This window comes from Malus domestica, chromosome 05 (assembly GCF_042453785.1).
Source record: "Malus domestica chromosome 05, GDT2T_hap1".
In the NCBI taxonomy this organism is placed as follows: Eukaryota; Viridiplantae; Streptophyta; class Magnoliopsida; order Rosales; family Rosaceae; genus Malus; species Malus domestica.
This window is the reverse complement of record NC_091665.1, coordinates 43,677,789-43,704,839: the sequence shown is the minus strand read 5'-3', so window position 1 is coordinate 43,704,839 and position 27,051 is coordinate 43,677,789. Positions and strand designations below refer to the sequence as shown.

General features: G+C 34.6%; 3 protein-coding genes and 2 long non-coding RNA genes across 5 annotated transcripts; 1 reads left to right on the top strand and 4 right to left on the bottom strand.

Moving 5' to 3' along the window:
- Positions 1–1,694: 1,694 nt before the first annotated feature.
- LOC103434747 (polyphenol oxidase latent form, chloroplastic-like) lies at positions 1,695–3,702 on the bottom strand. The gene has a single exon (XM_008373105.4). It carries the CDS (start codon positions 3,654–3,656, stop codon positions 1,899–1,901), a length of 1,758 nt encoding a protein of 585 aa, XP_008371327.2. The 5' UTR covers positions 3,657–3,702; the 3' UTR covers positions 1,695–1,898.
- Positions 3,703–13,276: 9,574 nt separating this feature from the next.
- LOC139195987 (uncharacterized) lies at positions 13,277–14,004 on the bottom strand. The gene is made up of 2 exons (XR_011581080.1): positions 13,836–14,004; positions 13,277–13,655 (listed from the first exon to the last, which is right to left on the bottom strand). It is a non-coding gene; the product is annotated as an uncharacterized lncRNA (long non-coding RNA).
- Positions 14,005–17,100: 3,096 nt separating this feature from the next.
- LOC139196573 (uncharacterized) lies at positions 17,101–18,836 on the bottom strand. The gene is made up of 2 exons (XM_070822818.1): positions 18,454–18,836; positions 17,101–18,288 (listed from the first exon to the last, which is right to left on the bottom strand). Exons 1-2 carry the CDS (start codon positions 18,704–18,706, stop codon positions 17,975–17,977), a joined length of 567 nt encoding a protein of 188 aa, XP_070678919.1. The 5' UTR covers positions 18,707–18,836; the 3' UTR covers positions 17,101–17,974.
- On the bottom strand, positions 17,294–17,863 carry LOC139196282 (uncharacterized). Its single transcript, XM_070821970.1, has one exon. The coding sequence runs from the start codon at positions 17,861–17,863 to the stop codon at positions 17,294–17,296; it is 570 nt and encodes a 189-aa protein (XP_070678071.1).
- Positions 18,837–19,522: 686 nt separating the features above from the next.
- LOC139195823 (uncharacterized) lies at positions 19,523–22,339 on the top strand. Its single transcript, XR_011580856.1, has 3 exons — positions 19,523–19,876; positions 20,212–21,597; positions 21,933–22,339. It is a non-coding gene; the product is annotated as an uncharacterized lncRNA (long non-coding RNA).
- Positions 22,340–27,051: the final 4,712 nt, after the last annotated feature.

Sequence of the window (27,051 nt, the reverse complement as noted above, 5' to 3'; positions counted from 1 at the left end):
AAATCACAATCAAGCCTCAAAAGGCACAAAAGGATGGCGCAAAGCCATCTAGAAAGAAAAAAAAAAACCTAATTACAAGGGGGCAAGGAAGCCCATCTCGAGCCAGAACAAGAACCAACCGGGGGGGGGGGGGGTTGTGACGCCCATCTGTATTTTCTTCCTTACAAATTAATGTTTTAATGATTTTGGATCTTTTTAATTTTTGGCAAGGACATATATGAACGATGAATTGAAATATAGATGATTCAAATTCTTGAAAATGTTATGGAATGAGCCCTACAAAGTGTGTGTCATATCGTTAGCATCTTGGGACATCCATTTTTTGACACACACTTTGCCAAACCCACATCGTATCGTCTATCAATCTATTCTCAGTTGAACAAATTATGAAAGATATCAAGGTGCTACTCCCATCAAGCACTGATGCTATTCTTACCATACTCACCGTCAAGCTAACTCTATTGTCCATAGGCTAGCACGTTTTGTCTCTCTTTGAGCCAGGAGTGTGAATGTGCTGAGTCTCCTCCTTTGTTCATTTCTGACTTACTATTAGAACAATGTGTGCTGCCTTAATGGGGCTTCTTGTACTTCAAACCATGTAATGACGTTTTCAATCAATTAATCTCTTATCGTTTCCTTTTAAAAAAAAATATCTAAACTATTAAGACATTTTTTTATAGTAAAGAAAAATAGACAAATACGATTTTACAAAAAACACCAACCTGCCATTTGATACACAATTAAATTAGGTTCAAGGTCGAATGGGCTGTAGACAGTAGACACACAACAAGTAAGGAAAATGTGAAAAGAGGAATTTAATAGTTTTATAAATAAATACTTTATTTAATGTCACTAAATGTTTTTTAATTTCTTATTTATAATTCTTAAACCATTAGATTTCTCATCCAACATTGTTAAAAAATACATGCCAAATTACTTATGCAACAATTAACCAAAAAAAAAAACCTTATGCAACAAAAACAAATGAGAATTAGAAAATTTTGAAATTTTAATAACAGTAAGGGAGAGTCTATCTTCCTAGTCAACTAGTAGTATGACCAATAATCGATGAAAAATAATAGGTAGGCATCGAGTCTGCGAATCTAGACCTCTTTTTTGTTTACGAATGTTAAAGATAATGTAATTGTGAAAAGCATGCTACGTAGAATTTCTCCATCGATGAAGAAATATGTGGTTAATAGTATGGATTGATTGATGTGTTTCAAAGCATGCGTAGAATTTTCCTATCATAAATTCAATAATTCCGGTCTCGATGAAAAGAGAGATTCTTTCGTACAATTATTTTAGGGAAACTTTGGATATGGTCCTTAACTATGAATATTCTTTTATTAAAACCTTGTTGGTTTTTAATTTTTGATCGAAGTCTCTGAAATTAATGTGATAATTTATTTCTATGTACGTTACTATATTTTTTAAATTAAAAATTAGAAATTTTAGTTGTTTATATAAATGAGATTTAAAAAAAAAACCATAATTTGTGGGATTAAAAATATTAAAATATAAATATACTATTGTGTGTGTGTATATATATAAACATGGGTACATTCATCAAAATTATCCAAAAAAATTATTGTATCAAAACATGGGTACATTCTTCAAAATCACAACAAAACAAAAAAAAGAAGGAGAAGATATTAAAGTAGTGTACCATCATTAGTTCTAGAAAATTATGATTAAACTCTACCATAAATTCTTTATTCAATAAATAGACACACTGAAACACAATAGTGCTTTTATTCACGAGGAACACCAACCATTATCTGCCACATAAGCAGTAGATGAGCACATTATGAACGTTCAGGAGTAATTAGCTAGAAAGACATGATTAAGCCAACCCAACAACAACAAGAAGAACCAACAATAACATTAATTAATACTCAGGTAGTATTAATGAGCTCAATGCTAAACCCTCCGATGGTGATTGGCCCCTTCCCAACTTTCGGCACCAAAGTCACTACCAAACTGTTGTCTGTCTCCGCATCCAACTCTTCCAACAAGCTTGTAATGCTCAGCCGCAGGTTCGTCTTAATATTCTTCTTATGCTTATGCGGCACGTGAACAAAACTCCCAGCAAACTCCGACTTGTCTTTCCCGGCCAGCGAGTCCGCGTCATCGTTCACATACACGTCGAACTTCACAGTTTCATTCCCGGCAAACTCAATCCCCTTAATCACCAGCACCTCATCCTGAGCCTTCTTCTGGGCAGCTGTCCGTTTCGTCTTAGACGGCCTCGTCACCTCGACGCTGATTATATCTGATAGTGTAGCAGGGAACGTTGTAGAAAGATCAGAAGATGAAACCGTAGCCTTTCTCTTATTTGTTGACTTACGAGCCGTCGGCTTCGAATCCAGCCACGGGATCGAGACATTCTCGTCGTACACATACCCGAGTTTTTTCGTGTCGAGCGAGTCCCGAACATTGACGCGCATGAGATTCTTTTTCTCGTCGTAGAACAAGAACTCTGCGTCCAGCCAATCGGTATTTTCTATGTCCGTACCACCCAACTTATCTTTATATATAGACCACATGCGGTCCACGTTGGAATGGTGAGAGTAAAACACCGGATCCCTCGCCGCAGAGTAAAAGGTCCCCATGTCCTCCCCGTTTGGCTGGGTTGGGTCGCCAACCCAAAGGTGAATATTGTTATGGGGAGTGGTCTCAATGTTTCCGGCGCCAGGATCTGGTTCGTCCCCTGCGCTGTAAGGCTCTCCGTAGAATAATCTATGACAAGTGGCATTCGACACCATCTGCTTGTACATCGTTGTTAGGTTCTCTTTGATTCGTGTCGCGTCGTCGACGTCATCGTCGGTCCTGCCATAATTCAAGTCCAGGAGCTTCGGGGGCTGATGCGCTGTATTTCTGTACTGGTCGTAGAGGGATGACGTCGTATCAGTGAAAATTTCAGGAATGTACATGCCAGCTGGCGCGTCCCAGTTCCAGAAGGGGAGGGCGAAGGTTTGGTCCCCAATGAGCTCGCCCATGATTTTCTCATAGAAGTAGAGGTACCAACGATGGAACGGGAAGAATAGCCAACAGAAGTGAACTTGGATCTCCAAATCTGAATATCCAACTTGTGGGTATCCACCGTCGCAGTATGAGCAGTGTACCATCGCCTGTTGTGCGTGACTGCGCGGGTCGTCGTCTGGAAGTGCCCGCATCATCTCGACGGCATTTTTGTATTTGGCCAAGTATTCAGGGTCATTTGCAACGTCCTGGGCAGCGGGCCTAGTGCGGAGTGGGCCTGAGTCAGGGAGTTCAAAGTCGATGATGGTCGTGGTGGTAGGTGGGCAACAATCGATGGTGGACCCGTCTGGCTTGCTGGCAGGGACACACGTGGTCAAGTCTGGGGCGGATATTGGTGCGGCAAAAGCAAATGGGTTTCCTACCTTACCGTAGAGACCCCCGGCGCCTAAACCTATCAGCATGTTTCTCCTGTCGAGTCTTGCTAGGCCCTGATCTAGGTTATCATTGTCACCTTTTGTTGCTTTGCAGCGCACTCTACCCGCAAGGCATTGTTTGGGTTTTCGTTGCAGTGGAGTCTGGGACTTGTTTGGGAATAAATGAGAGCGGAAGAAGGTGGTTGTGGTGGAGTGCAGGGCGACCATTGTAGAAGTTGGTAAGGGAGATGAAGACATGGCTGAATTGGTTTTCCTTTCCACTCTGCAATTAAGAAGGAAAGGGGATTGTGATGTTTTTATAGTTGAAATTGGCGGGACCGCACACTAAAAATGTGTGTATGAATGCAGGGGTTTTCTTAGTCAAGATTCAAGAACCATACCACTCCGATGTCAACATCATTAAGACAAGGAGAATCCCTCAAATTAAAAGAAAAAGTTAACAATCTATATTGCGAGAAAAAAAAAAAGAAAGAAAAAAGTTAGGCTTCCCATACGAGCTACATCAAATGGTGAAATGCATCTTTCAGGACAAATTAAAATCGTAAACGGTCTCTTAACTTTTTGATGTGGATCAACATTTACATCCTTACATATCAAACACGTAGTTCAATTGACTTCATACTACGAAAGAATAATTAAACATCTGATTCAACCAACTCTGATACTTTGTAGAAAATTGAGATTTTATGTATTGTTCATATGTTAGGCTTGAATATTCGCCACACATGATGGAGCGTGTGAGAATGTGAGAACAAAGTCCCACATCAGTGATTAACCAAATCATGCAAGGGCTTATGAAGAGTTAGACTAATCTTCATATTAGCCCACGTGTGAAGTCCAATGGCCAACCATGTTTCACGTCACCCAATTTGTATTGTCCACATGTTAGGTTTTAAAATTTGCCACGTGCGAGAATAGTGTAAGAATGTAAAGACAAAGTCTCACATCGGTGAGAAATCAAATCATACAAGAGCTTATAAAGAATTGAACCACTCTCTATTTACTAATTAATTTTACAATACAACCTCAAATTTCTTTAAGTTCACCACCTTACTGAAGAGACCATCCACTTTTGAAACACATGAATAAAAAATATATAGCACATTTTTCTTCGTCGATGAGGAAAATTTGCATGAAAAAGAGAGGTTCTAGATTTGCTGACTCTATTATGCCTCTCTATTTTGATATTATCTTTCATCAATTACTGGTGATAGTAAATTAGTAATAGCTAAGTCACGTGGAACAAGAGTGGTGACTTCCTAAATTAAAGGGTATTTTAGCCTTTTTAGTCTTTAGTCCTTAGTAGGGGTGGATTTTTTTGCCAAATTACCGTGTCAACCGAATTGCCAACCGTGCCATACCGATTTTGTGCCAAATTTTTTGTACCAATCGGTAATGGTACGGTATTGTACCGTACCGAAATTTCATGGTATGGTATTGGTAATGGATATCATTACCATAGTATTACCGTACCATACCGAAAATACAATATAATTTATAATTTATAAATTATATAATAGATAATTATATAACACAATTTTATAATATTCCAATAATTTGAAAATAAAACTCTACTCACATTAGCATTGTTGTTGGTGACTTTGATGATTGGTCTCTTAAAATTGTGGAAATCAAACACAAAAGAGTTCCTAATTCTTTCACAAATAGCCAAAATATCTTTGTAACCCCCACTTCTAATGTTGCTAGTGAAAATGCATTTAGCCTAGGGATGAGGGTTGTGGACCCTTTTAGGGTATCCTTGACTCCTAAAATAATGGAGGCACTAGTGCGTACTAATGGTTGGCTTAGGGCAGATGAAGTAAACTTCCACAAGGAACCAACATAAGATATGCTTCAATTTTACAAGGAAATGGAAGAAGAGAAAACAAGAAAGATATGCTTTAATTTTTTTAGTAAATTTGTTATTAAATGGTTTTCAACTTTAATTCTTCTTGCTACTAATTAATATGTTTTCTTTGTTTGTAATGTAGGCTTGACACAAACTCAATCTTCTACAAATTCAATGCCTCCTCCAAAAGCTTCGACATCTCAAGCTTGAATAACTAATCAATGAATTCTCCTTTTTGAAGTTTACTTCCAATTTTCATTTGGTTTGAAACTTTAATTTCTATTTGGATTGTTGACTTCTATTTGGATTGTAAGCTTAATTTTCATGATGAATCTTGATGCATCATTTGAATTATTATGTGTGTGAATTGTGAATAATGAATAATAGATGAATTTAATCCATAATGTATGAGATAAAGGTACCAAAAAAAAAAGTTTTGCCCTTGAATTGGGTTAAAAAAAACAAAAACAGATTTTGTCCCAAAACAAAATGGCAATTACCATTGCCATACCATGCCAACCGAACTTTTGGCAATACCAAACTTTGGTATACCGAAAGTTTGGTACGGTAATGGTAATAGATTTTACCAAACCGAAAGTTTGGTACGGTAATTGGTACAAAGGTTTTGGTACGGTAACCGTACCAAACTCACCCCTAGTCCTTAGTATTTTAATATCTAGGGGGTAGTTTTATGATTGCTTAGTTTATAAGGATTAAAGGTTGATTTCAAAGTACTTTTAAAATGATTAAAAACGTTTTTAGATAAAATATTTTTGGATTTCAAAAGCACTTGAAGTGCTTATTATAGGAACCACCGGTTATATGCTTTTTTAAGGAAACACTAAGTGTTTTTTTTTTAGAATTTACTTGCATTTTTACTAAGCATTGGTTCCAAAATCATTTTCACCAAAAAAACTTTCAGCTTTTAAAATCACTTCCAACGAGCTCTATAATTCTTTCCAGTTTAATTAGGATTAGATATAGTGTCCTATTTTATTTTGGATTAGGATTTCTTTACTATAATAAGTTTACCTTCACGCGGTCATTAGGTTTTAGGCTTTATAAGCATCCCTTGTAATTCAGATTAACAAACAATGAAGAGTTGAATAGAAAAGCTTTGCCTTCCAGAGATTAAAATTCTAGCCCTGAGATGGGATAGATGCCAAAATTCTTTGGTAAGAGGTCAAGTACGGGTGAGAGACCCCTGGAGCGATTCCAGTTATCCTTCTATTATATTTATAATTTATATTTTGTGTTTTTGCTTACGGTAAGCTATTATCCCACGGTACTCAAGCAAAAATCATGTGCATATTGACTCTCCCATAATTTTTTATTCAAATTCTGAAATTTTCTTATTCTCGTTTGGATGTATTGTATAAGTGATTAACACATGTATTTTTCATTTTTTATACAGTGGATGAAAAATATATATGGGATATTTAAGTTTCATACACCATGTTAGAAACATTACTTCTAAACTACAAGTCCAGACTAATTTAAATGTCATACAAACATTGCAATTTAAACTTTATTTATAGATTTATATGATTCAAACCCGTAGCGCAAAAATTAACAACTACCGCACATAAAATGGACACATGAAAAAAAGCTAAAATGCAAGAAACTCTTGCTGCTCAAAGAGTAATGTCCAATAATAATACTCCAAAAGCACATAGGGTAGTATCCAAAAAAAAAAAATGAAACAAAAGAAGAAAAAAGCACATACGGTATTACTAGTTATCTAGAAACTATAAACGAATGTGATAATTCATTTCCACACTAGACGCCAACAATAGAGAAGCCAAAGGCATATCAATATTATGTTGTTTTGCCAGAAAAATATAAACATGTCGCATTTTGCCAGAAGAATATAATCTTGGTGGTCACTAGCTAAATCATTTCCACGTGCCGTGTTTTGAGGACTATTTATTCATGTGGCAGGTCATGCATTTATCACATGCCATTATATGACATGACACTTAGAAGATGAGTAGAAAGAAGCAGATTGTCTATCTTCCTATTTGGATGCTCTACCCATCTTTTTTTATATGTGCGGTCATGGTTAAACAGTAAGCTATGTCAATATTATATATTCTTATTGTTTTTTATCTTATTATCTATAAAAAAATTAATATAAAATGTTGACGTGTATTAACTGTGACCGCATAAAATATGAGGGAATAAAAAGGGCATCCAAACAGGGGGCAGACAATCTGCCTCTTGAGTAGAAATGTTTTACATCGTATTTACCTAATTCTCTATTGCTTTTTCATAACAAAAAAAAAAAAAAAAACAGTTGTCTGTTGAATTATACAACATTATCTAATACTATGATGCACAGCTCATTTGTGTTTTGAGTTTTTTTATTTTTTTATATATCAAAAGATAGATTTATTAAATAAGAGAGCCAACGGAATTCGAACTCATGTAGTAGTATAAAGGTAACACTTCTTTCATCACTATGGTAGAAGGCCAGTTAAGTGTGTTAAATGTTTAATTCAAAAAGGACAAAATGGTCCTCAATAAATGAGCAAACTTCTCATATTCTCCCACGTGCAGCTCACATCCCTGAATGACTCAGCAACTGAGCACAACTGCCCATGGTAAGGAATTAAAGATAAGGATTAATTACCCAAATCCTATCTTTAATACATTCCTAATTGAAGATTGACTCCTATCAAGTAAGTAATCCTATTAAATATCCTGGGAATATTTAGAGAATATTTCTCCATTAAACCATATATGGCCTACCCTAGCGCTATAAATACCCCATATTCTACCAATCTTAGAGAGCTTTTGCAACCCTAAAAAGCCTTAAACACTTTACTCTCAGATAAACTAACTTAGGCGTCGAAGATCCGTTGACCTAAACCCCCCCCCCCACCTCGTGGGCGCATGAGCCTTAGGTCTTTGATAAAAAAAGTTGATTGTTTTGCAAGTGCATTTTCGTCAAGATTAAAGACGGCGGAAATTTGTATCGACAATTATAGTAGAGATGGAGTTTTAAGTGAGTTGATAAATGTTAGAAGAGATTTGGAAAAAGATTACGAGTTCGAATACATTCATCATACATCAAATAAAATATTAAATTCTTTTTTTTCAAGGGACAATCATATTTTTGGGCTAGTTAGTAAACAAATACATTATATATATGGGTACATAAAAATTATTAGTTATGAAAAACATGAAATTAAATTAGTTATTAATTAACTCATGTAGTCATGTTTGTATAAAAGGAAATGTCAAGTGATTATTTCAAAAGTACAACTCTTCATGAACTTTTTGTCATCTCAATTCTTGTAAGAATATAATAAAATATTTTATAAAAAATAAGAATCAACAAAGAATTCCAAAGTTCTACTTTTGAGATAGGTCCTTAGCATTTTTCTTGATTAATTGGTAAGAAAAGAAGATTGAGGTTAAGACGTCGAAAAAAATTATTCTTTAGATTTACTTTTTTTTAATCATTCTACACTAGACGCCAACAATAGAGAAGCCAACAATAGAGAAGCCAAAGGCACATCAATATCATGTTGTTTTGCCAGAAAAATATAAACATGTCGCATTTTGCCAGAAGAATATAATCTTGGTGGTCACTAGCTAAATCATTTCCACGTGCCGTGTTTTGAGGACTATTTATTCATGTGGTGGGTCATGCATTTATCACATGCCATTATATGACATGACAATTAGAAGATGAGTAGAAAGAAGCAGATTGTCTGTCTTCCTATTTGGATGCTCTACCCATCTTTTTTTATATGTGCTGTCATGGTTAAACAGTAAGCTATGTCAATATTATATATTCTTATTGTTTTTTATCTTATTATCTATAAAAAAAATTAATATAAAATGTTGACGTGTATTAACTGTGACCGCATAAAATATAAGGGAATAAAAAGGGCATCCAAACAGGGGGCAGACAATCTGCCTCTTGAGTAGAAATGTTTTACATCGTATTTACCTAATTCTCTATTGCTTTTTCATAACAAAAAAAAAAAACAGTTGTCTGTTGAATTATACAACATTATCTAATACTATGATGCACAGCTCATTTGTGTTTTGAGTTTTTTTATTTTTATTTTTTATTTTTTTATATATCAAAAGATAGATTTATTAAATAAGAGAGCCAACGGAATTCGAACTCATGTAGTAATATAAAGGTAACACTTCTTTCATCACTATGGTAGAAGGCCAGTTAAGTGTGTTAAATGTTTGATTGGGGAAAAATTGGCAAAGTCAATTTTTTTTTTTAATTCAGAAAGAGGTCATTGTATTAAAACAGAACAAGTACTCCAAGAAACATAACTAAACATAGACCATGATATCCTACGTTCAAGGACTTAATACATTTAAACTCTCAGAAGAAATAGGAAATCACAATCAAGCCTCAAAAGGCACAAAAGGATGGCGCGAAGCCATCCAGAAAAATAAAAAAAAAAACCTAATTACAAGGGGGCAAGGAAGCCCATCTCGAGCCAGAACAAGAACCAACCGGGGGGCGGGGAGGGTTTGTGACGCCCATCTGTATTTTCTTCCTTACAAATTAATGTTTTAATGATTTTGAATCTTTTTAATTTTTGGCAAGGACATATATGAACGATGAATTGAAATATAGATGATTCAAATTCTTGAAAATGTTATGGAATGAGCCCGACAAAGTGTGTGTCATATCATTAGCATCTTGGGACATCCATTTTTTGACACACACTTTGCCAAACCCACATCGTATCGTCTATCAATCTATTCTCAGTTGAACAAATTATGAAAGATATCAAGGTGCTACTCCCATCAAGCATTGATGCTATTCTTACCATACTCACCGTCAAGCTAACTCTATTGTCCATAGGCTAGCACGTTTTGTCTCTCTTTGAGCCAGGAGTGTGAATGTGCTGAGTCTCCTCCTTTGTTCCTTTCTGACTTACAATTAGAACAATGTGTGCTGCCTTAATGGGGCTTCTTGTACTCTGCAATTGAGAAGGAAAGGGGATTGTGATGTTTTTATAGTTGAAATTGGTGGGACCGCACACTAAAAATGTGTGTATGAATGCAGGGGTTTTCTTAGTCAAGATTCATGAACCATACCACTCCGATGTCAACATCATTAAGACAAGGAGAATCCCTCAAATTAAAAGAAAAAGTTAACAATCTATATTGCGAGAAAAAAAAGAGAGAAAGAAAAAAGTTAGGCTTCCCATACGAGCTACATCAAATGGTGAAATGCATCTTTCAGGACAAATTAAAATCGTAAACGGTCTCTTAACTTTTTGATGTGGATCAACATTTACATCCTTACATATCAAACATGTAGTTCAATTGACTTCATACTACGAAAGAATAATTAAACATCTGATTCAACCAACTCTGATACTTTGTAGAAAATTGAGATTTTATGTATTGTTCATATGTTAGGCTTGAATATTCGTCACACATGATGAAGCGTGTGAGAATGTGAGAACAAAGTCTCACATCAGTGATTCACCAAATCATGCAAGGGCTTATGAAGAGTTAGACTAATCTTCATATTAGCCCACGTGTGAAGTCTAATGGCCACACATGTTCCACGTCACCCAATTTGTATTGTCCGCATGTTAGGTTTTAAAATTTGCCACGTGCGAGAATAGTGTAAGAATGTAAAGACAAAATCTCACATCGGTGAGAAATCAAATCATACAAGAGCTTATAAAGAATTGAACCACTCTCTATTTACTAATTAATTTTACAATACAACCTCAAATTTCTTTAAGTTCACCACCTTACTGAAGAGACCATCCACTTTTGAAACACATGAATAAAAAATATATAGCACATTTTTCTTCGTCGATGAGGAAAATTTGCATGAAAAAGAGAGGTTCTAGATTTGCTGACTCTATTATGCCTCTCTATTTTGATATTATCTTTCATCAATTACTGGTGATAGTAAATTAGTAATAGCTAAGTCACGTGGAACAAGAGTGGTGACTTCCTAAATTAAAGGGTATTTTAGCCTTTTTAGTCTTTAGTCCTTAGTATTTTAATATCTAGGGGGTAGTTTTATGATTACTTAGTTTATAAGGATTAAAGGTTGATTTCAAAGTACTTTTAAAATGATTAAAAACGTTTTTAGATAAAATATTTTTGGATTTCAAAAGCACTTGAAATGCTTATTATAGGAACCACCGGTTATATGCTTTTTTAAGGAAACACTAAGTGTTTTTTTTTTGGAATTTATTTGCATTTTTACTAAGCATTGGTTCCAAAATCATTTTCACCAAAAACATTTTCAGCTTTTAAAATCACTTCCAACGAGCTCTATAATTCTTTCCAGTTTAATTAGGATTAGATATAGTGTCCTATTTTATTTTGGATTAGGATTTCTTTACTATAATAAGTTTACCTTCATGCGGTCATTAGGTTTTAGGCTTTATAAACATCCCTTGTAATTCAGATTAACAAACAATGAAGAGTTGAATAGAAAAGCTTTGCCTTCCAGAGATTAAAATTCTAGCCCTGAGATGGGATAGATGCCAAAATTCTTTGGTAAGAGGTCAAGTACGGGTGAGAGACCCCTGGAGCGATTCCAGTTATCCTTCTATTATATTTATAATTTATATTTTGTGTTTTTGCTTACGGTAAGCTATTATCCCACGGTACTAAAGCAAAAATCATGTGCATATTGACTCTCCCATAATTTTTTATTCAAATTCTGAAATTTTCTTATTCTCGTTTGGATGTATTGTATAAGTGATTAACACATGTATTTTTCATTTTTTATACAGTGGATGAAAAAAATATATGGGATATTTAAGTTTCATACACCATGTTAGAAACATTAGTTCTAAACTACAAGTCCAGACTAATTTAAATGTCATACAAACATTGCAATTTAAACTTTATTTATAGATTTATATGATTCAAACCCGTAGCGCAAAAATCAACAACTACCGCACATAAAATGGACACATGAAAAAAAGCTAAAATGCAAGAAACTCTTGCTGCTCAAAGTGTAATGTCCAATAATAATACTCCAAAAGCACATAGGGTAGTTTCCAACAAAAAAAAAAAAACAAAAGAAAAAAGCATATACGGTATTACTAGTTATCTAGAAACTATAAACGAATGTGACAATTCATTTCCACACTAGACGCCAACAATAGAGAAGCCAAAGGCACATCAGTATCATGTTGTTTTGCCAGAAAAATATAAACATGTCGCATTTTGCCAGAAGAATATAATCTTGGTGGTCACTAGCTAAATCATTTCCATGTGCCGTGTTTTGAGGACTATTTATTCATGTGGTGGGTCATGCATTTATCACATGCCATTATATGACATGACACTGAGAAGATGAGTAGAAAGAAGCAGATTGTCTGTCTTCCTATTTGGATGCTCTACGGTCTAACCATCTTTTTTTTATATGTGCGGTCATGGTTAAACAGTAAGCTATGTCAATATTATATATTCTTATTGTTTTTTATCTTATTATCTATAAAAAAATTAATATAAAATGTTGACGTGTATTAACTGTGACCGCATAAAATATAAGGGAATAAAAAGGGTATCCAAACAGGGGGCAGACAATCTGCCTCTTGAGTATAATTGTTTTACATCGTATTTACCTAATTCTCTATTGCTTTTTCATAACAAAAAAAAAAAACAGTTGTCTGTTGAATTATACAACATTATCTAATACTATGATGCACAGCTCATTTGTGTTTTGAGTTTTTTTATTTTTATTTTTTATTTTTTTATATATCAAAAGATAGATTTATTAAATAAGAGAGCCAACGGAATTCGAACTCATGTAGTAGTATAAAGGTAACACTTCTTTCATCACTATGGTAGAAGGCCAGTTAAGTGTGTTAAATGTTTAATTCAAAAAGGACAAAATGGTCCTCAATAAATGAGCAAACTTCTCATATTCTCCCACGTGCAGCTCACATCCTTGAAGGCAGTGGCGAAGCCAGGATTTCTCGGGGGGAGGAGCGAACTTAAAAGAATGCAAGGTTAAAGAAAAATGGCAACAACTAAATCTTTTTATATAGTAATGTCTTCCATAATTAATCAATACAAACAAATTACAATTGTTGCTGGCGAAGTTTCAGGTCATGAAAACGTCGCATAATAGGCTCATTATCAATAAAAACAAACACATCTTTCTCAATGTAAATAAGCATGCTATCACTCAACCATTGATCTCCACGCAATGGTGCCCCCCCATAAAAGCAGTTTCTCACTAATCATTTGATATTAATATTTTCAGGGCCATGGAAGGCAAGCTTAAATCCAGTCCCCTAGTGTGGAATCAAAGAGAGAGTGTAAACATTGGTCATTATAACCTTTTCTGCACAACTCACAAACGGAGCTTTACTGAAACTCTATCGAATTGGCATGCTGTCCAAAAACTCTATCTGCCACAACAAAACCATCCCCAAATCCAATCAGTTTTCAAAACCCTGTAACTACGTTAAATGCAGATTAATTCCAACACATTTTCTTTTGCATTTTCCATAAACTAACCGAAATCGAAATTAACTCCACATCAAAATTTCCAAATTCAAAATAACAATATATACTAACTAATATATTACCAAATGCATAGGGTGCAGCTGGATTATACTCATTCCTCACAATCTTATCGCCGTCTGCGTACCAAGTGACCTCATCCCCTCTCTGAAGTGAGTATGTGAGACTGAGAGTGAGTGTGCGAGTAAACGGCAGCTCGGCTGGAGTGAGCCTGTGAGATGGCTCCGTTCCGTTCCGTTCGTTGGCTGCTGAGTTTTGGGGGGGGGGGGGAGAGCCAGTTCGAAGCAAAAATTCACTTTGTCATTTAAACTAATGGGTGAATAAATAAATTGATGTGAAACTTGTCATTTAAAAATGGAAAATGATTCTCGTCGGATCCTTTTTTCGGGAATTCTGAGGATTCTGTGATCGTGATCGTTCATCGTATATTGTGCAGTCAAAAATCATTTAAAATTTAAAATTTAAAATTAAATATAAATAGTAACTAGCGAAAACTGATCGCACGATATACGATGAATGATCACGATCACGGAATTTTCAGGATCCCCGGAAAAAGGATAGGTTCTTTTGAAAAAATTCGAATAAAGACATAAAAAGTGATGATTTGGTGCTTTGCGTTATAGTGGATAATTACTCTACCATGCCTTAAGCTTACTCCACGTATGCATTTATGTCAAGGATAAGAGTGGTATCTTACCACCCTACATGTCTACCAATTTCCAAATCGATGGTGGCACACGAGGACACAACCTAATGACTCGCACCATCCAATAACAACTTTCCACGCAGGATCCGCACTACCTAAACCAGCATTTCCCAGTCACCCGTCCTATCCACCGGCTCCACGTCACCACCGTCCATCACCAAAGCCCTTCCGCTTAGAGCAATTCCAGCGGGGACCAAATGTCCCAGCCTTCAGTCCAAAAACCAAGCCAGGCCTCAGTCAATCAAGTCCACCCCAACAAATTGACTGGTACCCAGCCCGAGCTGGGCAAGAGCCCAGCCCAAAAGAGACTGAGACAGAAACCGGGGAGGAAGCATGGCGCGTGCGCTTCACGCAGCCGTGGCGCGAGTGCCCGACAAGCTTTCAGAGCTCAGGCCCGCGTGCAGGTGCTGTCAGTTCCACCCCCCGAGTTTGCGACGTGGCTCTCTCTCTGCCGTTGGATTTCCAACGGCTAGTTTTCTAGACCGTTGGATTTCCAACGGTAAAAAAATTTTAAATTTTACTTTTAAACTAGGCCGTCGGATCAAAGATCAACGGTCCACGTTTTTTTCACAAAAAGTAAATAAATAAATAAAAAAAGGGCCCAACGGTCAGAAATATGACCGTTGGCCACGTGGCAACTCCCTAGCTCTTGGATTTGAATATTTTTCAAATCCAACGGTCCAGATTAATTAACTATATTAAAATTCATTAAAAATTATTAAAAAATACAGAAAAATTATTAAAAAATACAGAAAATTTTAAAAAAATTACAGAAAATTTTGAAAAATGTTAATTTTTTTCCTATAAATACCTAACCCTCATCTTCTACCTTTACGCCACATTCCAATATTTTCTACACTTTCTATACTATCTACATTTCAATATTTTCTACACTTTAAGAGAAAAAAATGTCTTCGTGGAAGCTCATTGAAGATGTTACGTTGTGTGAATGTTGGGTTCACACTACTCATGATCCGATTACAGGTAATGAGATGGATAAGCGAGAAATGTGGAGTAAAATTACGAAAGCGTTTTGTGATGTACATGGAGAAAACGCCAGAACTAGTCAAGGTCTTCAAGGTCGTTGGAAAAAACTCAACGCATCATTTACTTGTTGGAAAAACGCCATCTCTCATGCTTCCGGTAACCTCCGTAGTGGGACAAGTTTAGCGGATCAGGTGACAATATTTTTATTTATTTATATGCATTCCACTCACATTAATATTTTGATTTATTTAATTTCGTATGTAATTTTTATCTTATTTCTTATGTAATTTTTATGTAATTTTTATTTAATTTCTTATGTCATTTTTATTTAATTTCTTATGTCATTTTTATGTAATTTATATGCATTCCACTCACATTAATATTTTGATTTACTTAATTTCGTATGTAATTTTTATCTTATTTCTTATATAATTTTTATGTAATTTTTATTTAATTTCTTATGTCATTTTTATTTAATTTCTTATGTCATTTTTATGTAATTTATATGCATTCCACCCGTATTAATATTTTGAATTTATTTATTTGTGTTACACCCGCATTTTTTAACACTATGTTATCCCACATTTTTATAGACACTACAAGCTCAAGCATTCTACAATTCAAAGAACGGGAACAAATCATTCACTAGATGGGAATGTTGGCAAATTGTCAAAGATTGTCCTAAATACAAAATTGTGGCAACTGGTCCAGAAGTTGTCATGCACGGTATGGGTCTACATAGTTCTCCAGAACCAGACATGGCCGAACAAGAAGCCGACACATTTCAAGACACAGAAGGGATGCCTGAACAAGTGCCCGAGACCCAACCGATTCGTCAGTCCCTCAGGCCCGTAGGTAAAAAGGCGTCAAAGAAAAAAGGTAGTTCTTCCAAGAATGACTACACTAAATATATGGAGGAACTTACTCGCCAAGGTGAACTGAACATGGCACGAGAAAAGGTTAGAGATGAGGAAAAAGTTGCTGTTATGGCAGCAATATTAGCAGCTACTGAGGCCCGTGATGCGGCGGCTGAGAGACAAAGAGAAGTAGTTAATCGAGAGAACGAGCTGGTTAGAGAAGCACTTTATCGAGAAAATGAATTGCTTCGAGAAGAAAGGATGGCTCAAGCAGATCGTGACACTATGAGCAAGTCTCTAGTAGGACTGTCTCCGAATTCTAAATATTTTTGGACTTCGGAAAAAAGAGATGCCATGCGAAGGAGGCGTGCAAGAGATGCGGAAACAAGTCAAGGGGGTTCTAGCAACTTTTGTGACAACCAAGATCCTCGCACCACATATCCTAACTCGAGAGACTTTGTATAATTTTTATGTTTTTTTTATGTTTTTTCTTTCTTTTTTCTTTTGAACTTTATTTAATTTCTTATGTAATTTCTTATGTTTTTTTCTTTTTTTAGGTTTGAACTTTATTTAATTTCTTATGTAATTTTTATGTTATTCCTTATTTATTTTAAAAACTTTATTTATTTTTATTTAATTTATTATGCAATTTTAATGTAATTCTTTATTTATTTTTAAAACTTTATTTCTTTTGTACTTTATTTAAACACATGAAATAAGATTACATAAACTCACCAAATAAATTTAAAAACAAAACACACTACATAGAATTACACAAACTCACCAAATAAATAGAATTACATAAACTCACCAAATAAACTTAAAAACAAAACACACTACATAGAATTACATAAACTCACCAAATACATAGAATTACATAAACTCACTAAATAAACTTAAAAACAAAACACACTACATAGAATTACATAAACTTAAAAAAAATACAATTTATTCTTCAACCACAAGCCTCATTCTAATTATCTTCGCCTTCATGCAATCCCCACTGGTGCTCAATCAAGTCATTCTGGCGGGTTACGTGCCAGTATGGCTCTTGCACATTAGTGTAACGTTGAACGATCAATTCATTGTAACGTCCATCGCGTTCCAACGGCTCGTGTTGCACTGGATCTTCGGTCCCATCATGAGCACAATAGATACGTGTTCTTGAGTTGTTCATCGGATCCGGCTCATATTCATCGACGCCATCATAATCATACTCATCTTCAACAATCATGTTGTGGAGAATAATACACGTCATCATGATGGATCGAAGAGCCTCGACATCAAACATTCTAGCTGCAGCCCTAATAATCGCCCAACGAGCTTGTAGGATACCAAAACAACGCTCGACATCCTTCCTACACCCTTCTTGACATTTTGCAAAGTGTTTTTCCTTTTCAGTCTGTGGATGTGGCACTGTTTTGACAAATGTTGACCACCTTGGGTAAATGCCATATGCAAGGTAGTATGATCCCTCGTATTGGGTACCATTAATGGTATATGTGCATCTCGGCGAGTTTCCTTGCAGCAGTTCGTCGAACATTGGGGATTGGGCAAGGACATTTAAGTCATTCTGAGCTCCTGGAACACCAAAAAAAGCATGCCAAATCCATGTATCAAATGAAGCCACCGCTTCCAAAATGATGCTTTTGGCTCATTTTCTGTTGCCATATGCTCCTTGCCACGCACTTGGACAGTTTTTCCAAGTCCAATGCATGCAGTCCATGCTTCCAATCATGCCAGGGAAGCCTCGCATCTCACCCTTCCTCAGAAGCCTTCGCATGTCCCTTGGCGTGGGTGTCTGGAGGTACTCTTTGGTGTAGAGGGCTTCAATTGCAGAGCAAAAACGCATCAGGGACTCCAAAACAGTTGTTTTTCCCATCCTCGCGATCTCATCCACTTGATCTGCAGATGCTCCATATGCAAGCATTCGCAAGGATGCCGTAATTTTTTGCTCGGGAATAAGACCTAGAACATGAAAAGCATCCTCTTTTTGCACAAAGTATGAATCATGGTTGCAAATATCACTCATGATTTTGTTGAACAAATTTCGTTGCATTCTAAAACGCCGTCTAAAAATATGATCAGGGAATATGCTATTGGGAATAAAATAATCTTCCAATAGATTTTTACCTCGTTTTTCCCTTTTTCTATCGAGGTTTGCAACACGTCTTGGTTTGGCTATCTGACCCACGACTTCCATGACAAGGCGGGAATGTGAGGCCTTCTGCCTTCTATGGTGATCATCCTCATCCTCCTCCATGAAGAAAGCCTCATCTCCACCTCCACTTCCACCTTCCTCGAGATTGGCCAATTCTGCCTGTTGTGCCAACAACCTTTGTTGTTGCTCCTGCAACTGTTTATACACCCTTCTTGAAGAAGACATTGTAATAAGAACTTAAGATTTGAAAACGATAATAAGAACTTAAGATTTGAAAACGATGAACAAGGATTCTGAGCTAAAAAGAATGATTGAGCTTGGTGTGAGGATGGATGTAGGGATGTAGGGTTTATATGGACAAAAAAAGAAAGGATGAGGTTCTGGACAATGCCACGTGGCACTACGTGATTGGTTGAAAATCTTATCGAAATCTTGGCTAAATTATTGTAAACCGGAAGTGACACGTGGCATGTCGGGATTGGTCGAAAATATTATCGGAAATCTATCCACAAAATAGTACGTTCAGATAATGACAAGTGGCATGACGTGATTGGTTGAAAATCTTATCGAAATCTTGGCTAAATTATTGTAAAACGGAAGTGACACGTGACGTGTCGAGATTGGTTGAAAATCTTAGCGGAAATCTATTCACAAAATAGTACGTTCAGATAATGACATGTGGCGTGACGAGATTGGTTAAAAATCCTATCCGAAATTAAAACTATTTTATTTTTTTATTCTTTTAGACAAAATTTAAAAATATCTTAAATGGGCTGGGTGCCAGCGCATTTTGTAAGGATGAAGATCGTTTGTGCCAGCGCATTTTTTCACTAGGTGCCAGCGCATTTTTTTAGGGGTGGAGATGCCTTGGCCTATTACTGTTCATTGGAGTCTGTTACTGTTCATTTGAGTGGATAAATGCGCTGGGTGCTGGCGCAAAGTCCTTAGGAGTGGAATTGCTCTTACCTACCAAAGCAGTCACACCCCAGTCCAACTTACGCACTCTGACAGTGCCATATAAATACACACTTTCCCGGAAAATCTTTTAAAATGCCAACCAAAACAGAAAATTAGGATTTTCCGTCACTTTTTTGGGAAAATCTCGATTAAATTTTTGTATCACTCAAAAATTTAAAATCTCAGTGATTTGAATTTCTGCTCCGATTAAAACAAAACAGAACGGTTCTTTTCTGCTGTTGTGTAGCAGAACAAGTTCGAAGGAAGAGAGACAGGAAGCGGAGCTGCGGAGGGGCTGGGTTTTCGAGCGGGAGGGGAGGAGCTAAACCAACGCTGGGGCTGTGTTTTCCGGCGAGGGGAGTGGCGGTCGCCACTCCTCGCCCTCACGTGGCTTCGCCACTGCTTGAAGGACTCAGCAACTGAGCACAACTGCCCATGGTAAGGAATTAAAGATAAAGATTAATTACCCAAATCCTATCTTTAATACATTCCTAATTGAAGATTGACTCCTATCAAGTAAGTAATCCTATTAAATATCTTGGGAATATTTAGAGAATATTTCTCCATTAAACCCTATATGGCCTACCCTAGCGCTATAAATACCCCATATTCTACCAATCTTAGAGAGCTTTTGCAACCCTAAAAAGACTTAAACACTTTACTCTCAGATAAACTAACTTAGGCGTCGAAGATCCGTTGACCTAAACCCCCCCCCCCACCTCGTGGGCGCATGAGGCTTAGGTCTTTGATCAAAAAAGTTGATTGTTTTGCAGGTGCATTTTCGTCAAGATTAAAGACGGCGGAAATTTGTATCGACAATTATAGTAGAGATGGAGTTTTAAGTGAGTTGATAAATGTTAGAAGAGATTTGGAAAAAGATTACGAGTTCGAATACATTCATCATACATCAAATAAAATATTAATTTTTTTTTTCAAGGGACAATCATATTTTTGGGCTAGTTAGTAAAAAAATACATTATATATATGGGTACATAAAAATTATTAGTTATGAAAAACATGAAATTAAATTAGTTATTAATTAACTCATGTAGTCATGTTTGTATAAAAGGAAATGTCAAGTGATTATTTCAAAAGTACGACTCTTCATGAACTTTTTGTCATCTCAATTCTTGTAAGAATATAATAAAATATTTTATAAAAAATAAGAATCAACAAAGAATTCCAAAGTTCTACTTTTGAGATAGGTCCTTAGCATTTTTCTTGATTAATTGGTAAGAAAAGAAGATTGAGGTTAAGACGTCGAAAAAAATTATTCTTTAGATTTACTTTTTTTAATCATTCTACACTAGACGCCAACAATAGAGAAGCCAACAATAGAGAAGCCAAAGGCACATCAATATCATGTTGTTTTGCCAGAAAAATATAAACATGTCGCATTTTGCCAGAAGAATATAATCTTGGTGGTCACTAGCTAAATCATTTCCACGTGCCGTGTTTTGAGGACTATTTATTCATGTGGTGGGTCATGCATTTATCACATGCCATTATATGACATGACACTTAGAAGATGAGTAGAAAGAAGCAGATTGTCTGTCTTCCTATTTGGATGCTCTACCCATCTTTTTTTATATGTGCTGTCATGGTTAAACAGTAAGCTATGTCAATATTATATATTCTTATTGTTTTTTATCTTATTATCTTTATAAAAAAAATTAATATAAAATGTTGACGTGTATTAACTGTGACCGCATAAAATATAAGGGAATAAAAAGGGCATCCAAACAGGGGGCAGACAATCTGCCTCTTGAGTAGAAATGTTTTACATCGTATTTACCTAATTCTCTATTGCTTTTTTATAACAAAAAAAAAAAAAAACAGTTGTCTGTTGAATTATACAACATTATCTAATACTATGATGCACAGCTCATTTGTATTTTGAGTTTTTTTATTTTTATTTTTTATTTTTTTATATATCAAAAGATAGATTTATTAAATAAGAGAGCCAACGGAATTCGAACTCATGTAGTAGTATAAAGCTAACACTTCTTTCATCACTATGGTAGAAGGCCAGTTAAGTGTGTTAAATGTTTAATTCAAAAAGGACAAAATGGTCCTCAATAAATGAGCAAACTTCTCATATTCTCCCACGTGCAGCTCACATCCCTGAAGGACTCAGCAACTGAGCACAACTGCCCATGGTAAGGAATTAAAGATAAGGATTAATTACCCAAATCCTATCTTTAATACATTCCTAATTGAAGATTGACTCCTATCAAGTAAGTAATCCTATTAAATATCTTGGGAATATTTAGAGAATATTTCTCCATTAAACCCTATATGGCCTACCCTAGCGCTATAAATACCCCATATTCTACCAAACTTAGAGAGCTTTTGCAACCCTAAAAAGCCTTAAACACTTTACTCTCAGATAAACTAACTTAGGCGTCGGAGATCCGTTGACCTAAACCCCCCCCCCCACCTCGTGGGCGCATGAGGCTTAGGTCTTTGATCAAAAAAGTTGATTGTTTTGCAGGTGCATTTTCGTCAAGATTAAAAACGGCGGAAATTTGTATCGACAATTATAGTAGAGATCGAGTTTTAAGTGAGTTGATAAATGTTAGAAGAGATTTGGAAAAAGATTACGAGTTCGAATACATTCATCATACATCAAATAAAATATTATTTTTTTTTTTCAAGGGACAATCATATTTTTGGGCTAGTTAGTAAACAAATACATTATATATATGGGTACATAAAAATTATTAGTTATGAAAAACATGAAATTAAATTAGTTATTAATTAACTCATGTAGTCATGTTTGTATAAAAGGAAATGTCAAGTGATTATTTCAAAAGTACGACTCTTCATGAACTTTTTGTCATCTCAATTCTTGTAAGAATATAATAAAATATTTTATAAAAAATAAGAATCAACAAAGAATTCCAAAGTTCTACTTTTGAGATAGGTCCTTAGCATTTTTCTTGATTAATTGGTAAGAAAAGAAGATTGAGGTTAAGACATCGAAAAAAATTATTCTTTAGATTTAATTTTTTTAATCATTCTACACTAGACGCCAACAATAGAGAAGCCAACAATAGAGAAGCCAAAGGCACATCAATATCATGTTGTTTTGCCAGAAAAATATAAACATGTCGCATTTTGCCAGAAGAATATAATCTTGGTGGTCACTAGCTAAATCATTTCCACGTGCCGTGTTTTGAGGACTATTTATTCATGTGGTGGGTCATGCATTTATCACATGCCATTATATGACATGACACTTAGAAGATGAGTAGAAAGAAGCAGATTGTCTGTCTTCCTATTTGGATGCTCTACCCATCCTTTTTTATTTGTGCGGTCATGGTTAAACAGTAAGTTATGTCAATATTATATATTCTTATTGTTTTTTATCTTATTATCTCTATAAAAAAATTAATATAAAATATTGACGTGTATTAACTGTGACCGCATAAAATATGAGGGAATAAAAAGGGCATCCAAACAAGGGGCAGACAATCTGCCTCTTGAGTAGAAATGTTTTACATCGTATTTACCTAATTCTCTATTGCTTTTTCATAACAAAAAAAAAAAAACAGTTGTCTGTTGAATTATACAACATTATCTAATACTATGATGCACAACTCATTTGCATTTTGAGTTTTTTTATTTTTTTATATATCAAAAGATAGATTTATTAAATAAGAGAGCCAACGGAATTCGAACTCATGTAGTAGTGTAAAGGTAACACTTCTTTCATCACTATGGTAGAAGGCCAGTTAAGTGTGTTAAATGTTTGATTGGGGAAAAATTGGCAAAGTCAATTTTTTTTTTTTTTTAATTCAGAAAGAGGTCATTGTATTAAAACAGAACAAGTACTCCAAGAAACATAACTAAACATAGACCATGATATCCTATGTTCAAGGACTTAATACATTTAAACTCTCAGAAGAAATAGGAAATCACAATCAAGCCTCAAAAGGCACAAAAGGATGGCGCAAAGCCATCCAAAAAAAAAAAAAAAACCTAATTACAAGGGGGCAAGGAAACCCATCTCGAGCCAGAACAAGAACCAACGAGGGGGGGGGGGTTGTGACGCCCATCTGTATTTTCTTCCTTACAAATTAATGTTTTAATGATTTTGGATCTTTTTAATTTTTGGCAAGGACATATATGAATGATGAATTGAAATATAGATGATTCAAATTCTTAAAAATGTTATGGAATGAGCCCTACAAAGTGTGTGTCATATCGTTAGCATCTTGGGACATCCATTTTTTGACACACACTTTGCCACCCACATCGTATCGTCTATCAATCTATTCTCAGTTGAACAAATTATGACAGATATCAAGGTGCTACTCCCATCAAGCACTGATGCTATTCTTACCATACTCACCGTCAAGCTAACTCTATTGTCCATAGGCTAGCACGTTTTGTCTCTCTTTGAGCCAGGAGTGTGAATGTGCTGAGTCTCCTCCTTTGTTCATTTCTGACTTACTATTAGAACAATGTGTGCTGCCTTAATGGGGCTTCTTGTACTTCAAACCATGTAATGACGTTTTCAATCAATTAATCTCTTATCGTTTCCTTTAAAAAAAAAATATCTAAACTATTAAGACATTTTTTTTATAGTAAAGAAAAATAGACAAATACGATTTTACAAAAAACACCAACCTGCCATTTGATACACAATTAAATTAGGTTCAAGGTCGAATGGGTTGTAGACAGTAGACACACAACAAGTAAGGAAAATGTGAAAAGAGGAATTTAATAGTTTTATAAATAAATACTTTATTTAATGTCACTAAATGTTTTTTAATTTCTTATTTATAATTCTTAAACCATTAGATTTCTCATCCAACATTGTTAAAAAATACATGCCAAATTACTTATGCAACAATTAACCAAAAAAAAAAACCTTATGCAACAAAAACAAATGAGAATTAGAAAATTTTGAAATTTTAATAACAGTAAAGGAGAGTCGATCTTCCTAGTCAACTAGTAGTATGACCAATAATCGATGAAAAATAATAGGTAGGCATCGAGTCTGCGAATCTAGACCTCTGTTTTGTTTACGAATGTTAAAGATAATGTAATTGTGAAAAGCATGCTACGTAGAATTTCCCCATCGATGAAGAAATATGTGGTTAATAGTATAGATTGATTGATGTGTTTCAAAGCATGGTAGAATTTTCCTATCATAAATTCAATAATTCCGGTCTCGATGAAAAGAGAGATTCTTTTGTACAATTATTTTAGGGAAACTTTGGATATGGTCCTTAACTATGAATATTCTTTTATTAAAACCTTGTTGGTTTTTAATTTTTGATCGACGTCCCTGAAATTAATGTGATAATTTATTTCTATGTACGTTACTATATTTTTTAAATTAAAAATTAGAAAATTTAGTGGTTTATATAAATGAGATTTTAAATATAAAACCATAATTTGTGGGATTAAAAATATTAAAATATAAATATACTATTGTGTGTGTGTGTGTATATATAAACATGGGTACATTCATCAAAATTATCCAAAAAAATTATTGTATCAAAACATGGGTACATTCTTCAAAATCACAAAAAAAAAAAGAAGAAGGAGAAGATATTAGGCTTAATAACATTAGTAAATTTCTTAGATTAAACTTGACATGGATACATTTTAAAATCAAAGAAAAAAGAATTAATGTACCCATATAAGTTTAAAAATGGATTAAAAAAAATTGAATAGATTTTATATAAAAAAAAGGTACATTTTACATATAACAAATTGATATATTTAAGAATGAGTACATTTTTAGATTTAAAAGTTTTATATGAATGGGTGCATATAATTAGCACGAGTACATTTAGCAAAATAAAAAGTACAAATAAAAAAAAATATGGGTACAAATACAAATAAACTTTAAAAAATATGGGCACAAAAAGAAATTAATATATGGGTACAAATTAAAACTAAAAAGAAAATTGGTACAAATTAAAAAAGAATTACAAATTAAAAATGGGTACAAACTAAAACTAAAAATATCTGATAAAAAAACTTAGTCATAAATATAAATATACTAATTGTAACATTTTTAACATTAAATGAATATATTTAGAAATAAAAAAAAATATTTTATTATTGAAATAATTAATGATGTTATTAATACCCAAAGACCTTGATCAAAAATTGAAAAGGAATAAGATTTTAATCAATGAAGTAGTCAAAAGAGGGATGAGAACCTAATTTCTCCATTATTTTATCATGTGACAAGTTTATATTAGATAAATAAATCACTTTCTAATCACGTGGTAAGTATTGATTCAAAGTAAACACCACTAAAATTACAAAGAAATACTTTTTTTTAATGTCACAAATGTTTTTTAATTTCTTATTTATAATTCTTAAACCATTAGATTTCTCATCCAACATTGTTAAAAAATACATGCCAAATTACTTATGCAACAATTAACCAAAAAAAAAAAAAAACCTTATGCAACAAAAACAAATGAGAATTAGAAAATTTCGAAATTTTAATAACAGTAAGGGAGAGTCGATCTTCCTAGTCAGCTAGTAGTATGACCAATAATCAATGAAAAATAATAGGTAGGCATCGAGTCTGTGAATCTAGACCTCTGTTTTGTTTACGAATGTTAAAGATAACGTAGTCGTGAAAAGCATGCTACGTATAATTTCTCCATCGATGAAGAAATATGTGGTTAATAATATAGACTGATTGATGTGTTTCAAAGCATGCGTAGAATTTTCCTATCATAATTCAATAATTCCGGTCTCGATGAAAAGAGGGATTCTTTCGTACAATTATTTTATCATGTGACAAGTTTATATTAGATGAACAAATCACTTTCTAATCACGTGGTAAGTATTGATTCAGAGTAAACACCACTAAAATTACAAACTCGTGTGCCACTGTTCTAGGGCAGTGTGCGGACCAAATGCCCTTGCTTCGTTTTTGTTATTTCAACTTTGCCCTTCAACATTTTTGTCCATATATTGAATGTTGTTGCCATACGATAGGCTGATGCACAATGTCTATATATTCTTCTCCATATATTGAATGTTGTTGCCATCTAAATTCAAGTATTTCTACGTGAGTGTCTTCCTAATTACGTAACTCAAAGAAAATATAACCCTAATTGGACTTTAGAATTTCCCTTGTCCATGCAGTCCAAGGTCGCACTTGGATTTTTCACCAAATAGGTTGAAGTGTTTATAGCTACACTCTATACAAACTACACGAACAAACTTGGCCCTCTTTATATATGGTGAAATTACAATATCATCTTCCTTTGCAAAGGCTACCAGGGACTATCAGTTTGACCAAGGCAAACGACCTAGTATATGAAGGCTTCATTGCCCAGGCTACCAGGGACTCTCAGTTTGACCAAGGCAAACGACCTAGCATATGAAGGCTTCATTGCCCAGGCTACCAGGGACTCTCAGTTTGACCAAGGCAAACGACCTAGTATATGAAGGCTTCATTGCCCAAATTTGGTGAAAAGAAGCGGATAGAAATTGTCCAGGTTCCAACTTTCTAATCGTCAAATGGGGTATTAGGTATGAACGTTGACTAATAACACCATGTTTTTTGGGTGATCTTTTTGTAGTATTTGTCTGTCACGGAGTAACTTTTGTATGTAAGCAAGACT